The sequence below is a fragment of the Notothenia coriiceps genome, unplaced genomic scaffold (assembly GCF_000735185.1).
Source record: "Notothenia coriiceps isolate Sejong01 unplaced genomic scaffold, NC01 NC01_scaffold00037871, whole genome shotgun sequence".
Classification (NCBI taxonomy): domain Eukaryota; kingdom Metazoa; phylum Chordata; class Actinopteri; order Perciformes; family Nototheniidae; genus Notothenia; species Notothenia coriiceps.
This window is the reverse complement of record NW_011370572.1, coordinates 3,883-11,746: the sequence shown is the minus strand read 5'-3', so window position 1 is coordinate 11,746 and position 7,864 is coordinate 3,883. Positions and strand designations below refer to the sequence as shown.

Sequence of the window (7,864 nt, the reverse complement as noted above, 5' to 3'; positions counted from 1 at the left end):
CTGTTTTTCTGCAAAGGGACCAGGACGACTGATCCGTGTAAAGGAAAGAATGAATGGGGCCATGTATCGTGAGATTTTGAGTGACAACCTCCTTCCATCAGCAAGGGCATTGAAGATGAAACGTGGCTGGGTCTTTCAGCATGACAATGATCCTAAACACACCGCCCGGGCAACGAAGGAGTGGCTTCGTAAGAAGCATTTCAAGGTCCTGGAGTGGCCTAGCCAGTCTCCAGATCTCAACCCCATACAAAATCTTTCGGAGGGAGTTGAAAGTCCGTGTTGCCCAGCGACAGCCCCAAAACATTACTGCTCTAAGAGGAGATCTGCATGGAGGAATGGGCCAAAATACCAGCAACAGTGTGTGAAAACCTTGTGAAGACTTACAGAAAACGTTTGACCTCTGTCATTGCCAAAAACGGTATATAACAAAGTATTGAGATGAACTTTTGTTATTGACCAAATACTTATTTTCCACCATAATTTGCAAATAAATTCTTTAAAAATCAGACAATGTGATTTTCTCGATTTTTTTTTTTTTTTCTTCAAATTCAAAACCTTTATTTATTCAGGTGAAAACCCATTGAGATCATTGACCTCTTTTTCAATGGTGACCTCATTTTGTCTCTCATAGTTGAGGTATACCTAAGATGAAAATAACAGGCCTCTCCTCTTTTTAAGTGGGAGAACTTGCACAATTGGTGGCTGACTACCGTAAATACTTTTTCGCCCCACTGTATATAGATTTATTTTTCTCTAGAATCTTACTTTTAACAGTTCCTTTTGCACATAACGTTCTTAAAAGGACTTTTTCAAGTATGTAATACACACAGGTGTATAGAAAATATGCTTTACAATGTTGTCATATTATTTAGAGACTATTCTTTTATTTATTGAGTTACCAAAAAACATGCTATTTCATTATTTATATTGGTATTCATTTGAAGTTAGCTATCTCCTGACAGAGTGTTTGTGCCTCCCTGTTTTCAGACTTGAGGTGGAACAACGTTGGTCTGCTGGGCGGCCGGACCCTGCTGGAGGCTCTGCAGCAGAACAAGAGCCTCACACAGCTGGAGATGGCAGGGAACAACATACCGAGTGACACCCTCAAAGCACTTGGTAAGGGGTCGTGTGTGTGTATCCATGTGTGTGTGTGGACGCAGTACATGGTTATGCACATGTGTCTGTACGTGTGTGTAGTAGTTGTACGATTTTATCCCAGTTTGATCTATGCCTGGCTTCCAGAAGCAAGTGAATACAAGAAAAAATACCATATTTTTGTTACATTGAAGTTGTAAAGAAAAGTAATTGATGTCAAATGGTCTTTTGTGAGTGAAGTATTCTTTTAAAGCTATAGTAATCCTTTAACATTTTTGTGATTTAAGTAATGTTACGGATACAGACGCCACCATTTTTTATGGTAAAAAATATTGTATGATTCATATTAAAGGAGTTATTCAATATGAGATTATGTTGTTTTGTTTCAACTGGAGGCTCAACACATAACAACGTATAGGGCCTTTCTTTGTTATCACATCCTTAAGTTTATAAGACATACGACATAACGGCAGCTTGTGTTGAGATATACAGCAGTTATCTGATATACAGTATATTCAGAGAAAAGTATTCTTACTTCAATACTATGGCTATAATTTGATGATTTTCTACCCCTTTCCTTACTAGGAAAGCTCTAACACTAATGTGGCCTGATTTGATTGTGTTAATGATTATCCCCCAGTGATACCTGTTACCATGCAAACCCTCCTCTGCCTTCTCTCTCTCTCTCTCTCTCTCCCCTCCCTGTGGCCCCTGTGGTTGAACCCTCTCAGAGCAGACCTCAGGACACAACTCAGATCGACAGAGCGGCCTGAGAGAGAGCCGCAGCCGGACGCAGGTCCTCGGCAAGGAGATTCAGATTCTGAAGGAGGAGAAGGGGCGCCAGGTAACCCCACACTGAACAGTTAAATCATTATGACTCAGAATAAGAACACTGTTTTAAGACTTTTAAGAAACCACATTAAAAACATTCTACACGTGTCATAATGTATCTGGCCATGCACATTGTCAAAAATGTCTTAAGGTCTGTTAGTTGATCCACTTCTTTGTTCCAGATAGAATGATCAGAATTTAGATGGATTAAATGAGTTTAGACATACATTTTCCTCACGTGATGAATTCTCCTGATTTTGACAACCCTCTGCCAGTTTATCTTAAAACACCATGCTCTTAATGATTGTGTTTTCACAATAGATTGGCATTTTAATTTAGTACAGATGTTCATGCTCCCAAGAAGATGCATACTATTGGCATTGATGATCCCCTCTGCATCTAAAAGATTGATTGAAAATGTTTTTTCTAGGAACATCCATGGTCCCCATATGATGATATCCCCCTGACCTTCCCTCTGCCTAATGCTTGCAAAACGAATGACATTGTCATTAGCTGCTTTGGCAGTATTTGCTGTTTTGTGGTCCTTATGTAATCACAGATTGTGTCATCTGAGTATGTGGACGTAGACATTTAGCATTGACTTTAGCTCAAAGCAGCACTGTAGTTCAGTAAAGATTCTTGTTAGATATTGAAAGACCTCCTTAGTAGTATTCAATAAAAATATTTTTCACTGTAGAAAGAGTTTTATTGAACAAATGTGCACAGTATAACTCTGCGATTTGTAAAAGGGAAACCTGAAAAACTTTTTTTGGTACACAAAAGATGTTGGGTGAAAAATCACTTTTAATTCTAAGTATTACACTGAACAAAAATATAAACGCAACACTTTTGTTTTTGCTCCCATTTTTCATGAGATGAACTCAAAGATCTAAAACATTTTCTACATACACAAAATAACCATTTCTCTCAAATATTTTTCACAAATCTGAAAAAATCTGTGCTAGTGAGCACTTCTCCTTTGCCGAGATAATCCATCCCACCTCACAGGTGTGGCATATCAAGATGCTGATTAGACAGCATGATTATTGCATGGGGGGTCTGGGGGGGTCCGAAAACCAGTCAGTATCTGGTGTGAGGGTTAGGATTAGGGTTAGGGTAATGTTGTGAATCGAGTGGCCCATGGTGGTGGTGGGGTTATGGTATGGGCAGGCGTATGTTATGGACGACGAACACAGGCCACTCGATTCACAACATTACCCTAACCCTAATCCTAACCCTCACACCAGATACTGACTGGTTTTCGGACCCCCCCAGACCCCCCCAATAAAGCAAAAATGCACGTTTCAGAGTGGCCTTTTATTGTGGCCAGCCTAAGGCACACCTGTGCAATAATCATGCTGTCTAATCAGCATCTTGATATGCCACACCTGTGAGGTGGGATGGATTATCTCGGCAAAGGAGAAGTGCTCACTATCACAGATTTTTTCAGATTTGTGAACAATATTTGAGAGAAATGGTTATTTTGTGTATGTAGAAAATGTTTTAGATCTTTGAGTTCATCTCATGAAAAATGGGAGCAAAAACAAAAGTGTTGCGTTTATATTTTTGTTCAGTGTATAATGAAGTATTGCTGATTTATAGTAGTGATTTCTGTGGTTAATTCTCCTCTCTTTTAGTTCCTAAACCTCATGGAAACCATAGACAGGCAGAGGGAGGAGATGGGACGCTCCAGTGGGTGAGTGCCGGTCATCGGCTGTCATTTTAGTTCTGAAACAACACCCACATGAGTGCCCTTACATTGACACTGGAAAGGAGATTAAACCACATACATCACATGATACATCATCCTGATGCGATCACATTCTGTATCCATGACCTGTTCCCCTTCTTTTCTGTTTGATAAGGTCTGCCTCCATTCAGGTAGGCCAACTCCAGGAAGCTCTGAATGAGAGGAAGTCAGCTGTCAACTCCCTCACTGCCAAGTAAGCATTTCATTTCCCTTTATTCAAATCAGAAGCTTTAGCTTTAAAAAAATATATCTGTGTCTTGCAGCCTTCAGACGGCTGCAGGGATTCAATGAATGGAAGTAGAAGTTTCTTAATACCAGTGTTTCCCCTACCATTGTCTCGGAGGGGCGCTGTGCCCCGCCAACGGAGCCCCGCGACCCCCCTGAAATTCAAGGTGTTTTTTTTTGTTGTTGTTTTTTATATTTACATTTTTTCTTTTTTTAATAATATATATTTATAGCACCAAATTGCAACTAATCTATCTACTGTCACTTTTTACATTGAACATGTGCTCTTTTATTATATAAACTAAACACTTTCATTTTAAGTTTAGTGTTTTTGACCCTAAGAAACCCCCCCCCCCCTCAGGCACAGACAGCACCCCCCCAAAGCAGTAAACTTAGGGGAAACACTGAATACTGTGAGCTGCTGACATTAGATACTATAAGAAGCATTCCAATTCATTTATTGATACATAAATAATACATCTTGTTTAACAATGATTTTGCTTTCACATTAACTGTTTATTTTTCAGTGTTTAACACATCTACTGGTTGAATAGCAGTTTACACTTTAGGCATTGCTGCCCATTTGCTTTAAGAATGTAGTTTTCTCTTGTCGATAATAAACCCTGTTTCCACTAAAACGCCTGTGATTTACTGCAACCTCTCTGATACCAACACATCTCGTTCTGCAGCCTAAAAAATAGGGCCTGTATTATTAAGAGTGCTTTCTAGCTCGTATTCATCCACAAATGCACATGCAGTAACTCTGACGCATGGTGTGATGGTGTGCAGACTACAGATGACGGAGGCTGCCCTCGCCCTCTCGGAGCAGAAGTACCACAACCTGGGAGAGCTGCTGACACGAGTGAAGTTTGAGAAAGAAGAACAGAGGGAGCGACAGAGCAGAGAGAGGAGAAAGGAGCAGGAGGTGCGGACAGATGGCACGACGACGATGATGATGATGACCCCTTATATGAGATTCTGACAGATGTTCCCATATTTTTCATGTGTGCTTTAGCCTGTTACTTTTTCATGAGAGCTTTCACATGTGCTTCTAAATTTAGTGAGGTAAATACATTTTCCACTGGCTGTTCCCTACAGGGTAAATCAAGGTCACATGACCGTATAGAGGGGAATACTTTAACCAACAGAGAGAAAAAACGTAACGGGCTTGTCGATCGTATGTTGAGGTATCTCAAATTCGCCAATTCATCTATGACAGAGTTCCCTTCACAGGCCAACAAAGAAGTTAGCATTGCAACGGCTAACGTAGTGCTGTTAAATGCTACATGACAGTTTGCATGATCTCTTACAGGACGTCCTAAAATGGATCCCTGCCACACACTGATAGGATTTTAGATGTAGCTGTGTCTCCTGTGTTTCGGCTAAGTAGGTAGCATGCTCAGCCTTTGCTCCCATAAATAAAGGAGATATAGTTTATGTGTAAACAAGATATCTTAGATTAACAAAAGCTTTAGGTTGTTTGCTTAACAGGATGTCGACATGTTATTTGATAAAAGGGCAGTGACAACACATTACATAACATTACATTTTATTTAGCTGACACATTTATGACACTTTCTCAAAGCAATGTACACACAATGATAATATGGAGTTAAATACTTTGCCTGGAGTGAACTTCTGACCTTCTGATTTTGAGGCGCTTACTTGGAACACAAAGTGAGATTATAAATACATTTTGAAATGCAGCATTTTAAAATTACATTTCTTCTTGGATTTGATTTATTTTGAATGAAAGTGAACCCCTAAAACACTGACAATAGGAATGAAAGCATTTCCTTATTTTTCCACAAATCGATTTATTTTATAGCTTCTTTGTGTCAATTATCCAATTCATATATTGACTATAAATATGTGTGGCAGAAGTCTATTTCCATCTCTTTGTCAACGATGTGCAGCCTAATATGGCAGGAGCATGTAGAAAAAGGAGAAAACACTGAAAAAGATCATGTCAGAGTTCATTTTAGCAAAAATGACAATGACTTGTGTCCGTTTCCAACCACAATTTGCTCAGTAATACAGCATGAAAAATGAATGTGTATTAAGAGTCTGCTGTAACAAATGTACTTCATGTGTTTCCATCCTGTAGGACAATGCACTCAGAGAGGGCAAACTGCGCAGAGAGACCCAAAACCTGTCCGACACCAAAGTCCAACTGATGAATAAAGTAAGAGTATTGTGTCTTTAACACAGTATGTTGTCTGAGGATTGTGAGACTGATTGTGGTGTGTGTTAGGTGGAGGAGCTGGAGCGCAGGTGTAAGTCTCAGCAGCAGCAGGTCTTTGAGCTGAAGCAGGAGCTGACCAACAGCAGCGCCGAGCTCAAGCTGCAGCTAGCACAGGCAGAAGGTATCACACACCCACAGAACACACACACTTTCTTATTTACAGATACATAGGGAGAAAGTCTTTTTTTACATAAAGCCAAGCAGAACTTTTGTATGTGCCCCTCTGATAGACCGTCTGGAGATGGAGAAGCGGAGGTCCAAGCAGGCTCTGCAGGACAGTGCCAGTCTCCGCCAGAAAGAGGTGCACTCAGGAACTCATCATCATTAACCAATGTATTATTCACATTTAAAATCATTTGCTCCTGAAAAGTAGAATAATTAAATGAACTAACTTCTGTGAAGTCAATGCTGTCACAATGTTGCATGACAGGGGAGAAAACTGTTTCAACTTGGATTATGAACCGGTTTTCTAATCCTGATCCCTATTGAACCACAATGCTATAATTTGGGTCTACATTCTGAATGACTTTGTTTTTCTTTGGGCCGTCTGCAGTTTGCACAGTGGTTATATTGAGGAGGTTTTATAGAGCATCTTGCAGGTTTTTATTTTTTCTACATTTATGCTTAAACTTGCTTGAAAATTACAATTAAAAAAGTGAATGCAGGATTTGATATGTTTTACGAGACATAAGGGCAGGAATTCAGAGGGACAAGGAGCAATTTTTGAGATCCTGCTCTAAAAAGCAGGCTTTTTTTTAAGGTCATACGTCAAACGCGTCATATTACATCACACAGGGGACACATCTCCGCTCTCTGACCGCGGGTATAGTAGAGTTGCGTTGAGTAGAGCGGTTGGCTTTTAAGGAGCTGGTATTTTTCGGTAGTTTTACATTGTATTTCACCTATTTGTAACTGAGACTGCCAAGGTCACCCTTGACCCGTCGATAGAACCACTCATGCTGGCCCGCAATCGATGTCTCGTACAATGATTGTAGTGTACCTGGTAACATTTCAATCGATAGTATATGGTTCCGCATATTGACACACACACTTTCGTCGTAACTATTATATCTATTGCATCGACCGTCCTGGACACTATGACTAGTATTGTCTGATTACGCGTTACATAGTCGGCCCATAGAGCGCAATGGATTACGGTTGAGGTGTGATGCCACGGCTGCACTCCCCTCTGCGCTCTATGACTATGAACTGCTAGACCGCCTCTTTCCAAACACCTCGGAGGCAACTATACAGCCAACTTTTACCCGAACTACCTTTCCGTCCACACATAGCCCCTCCCACGTGCGACGTCGTCACCACTCACCTCCAACTCGGCCCTCGGTCCTCACTGTGGTGGTGCGTGTGTGTTTGTTTGTGTCTGTCCCCCTTTGTTTGTTTTGTGTTCCTCCTGCCGACCTCGTCAATGCGGTGGTGTCGCAATGGATTACGTTGAGGTGTGATACAGAATCCCACGCACATGGCCTCCCCTCCTCTCTCTCTCTCTCTCTCTCTTCGTCGCTTCCCCCTCTCTCTCGTCGCTTCCCCTCTCTCTCTTCATTATGCCCAAAGGACTATTTCGACACCTCTCATACGACGTCCCTCCACTACGTGTTGCGTGGGTCCCTTCTTGCGATCGAAGGCCAGGAAAAATGTACACCGAGCTACAGGACTGTCCGACCATAAACACCACGTTGGACGTGTTTGTGTTATGACGTGGT

At 41.1% G+C, this 7,864-nt stretch overlaps 1 protein-coding gene across 1 annotated transcript in view; it reads left to right on the top strand.

Moving 5' to 3' along the window:
• Positions 1–987: 987 nt before the first annotated feature.
• LOC104967842 (leucine-rich repeat-containing protein 45-like) overlaps positions 988–7,864 on the top strand; it is a gene marked incomplete at its 5' end in the record, with an annotated part of 9,154 nt that continues 2,277 nt past the window's right edge. Inside the window, 8 exons of the mRNA XM_010797371.1 lie at positions 988–1,116; positions 1,827–1,939; positions 3,564–3,622; positions 3,792–3,869; positions 4,691–4,826; positions 6,009–6,086; positions 6,156–6,267; positions 6,377–6,447. Coding sequence (XP_010795673.1) covers positions 988–1,116; positions 1,827–1,939; positions 3,564–3,622; positions 3,792–3,869; positions 4,691–4,826; positions 6,009–6,086; positions 6,156–6,267; positions 6,377–6,447 — 776 coding nt within the window. The remainder of the gene's footprint in view (positions 1,117–1,826; positions 1,940–3,563; positions 3,623–3,791; positions 3,870–4,690; positions 4,827–6,008; positions 6,087–6,155; positions 6,268–6,376; positions 6,448–7,864) is intronic.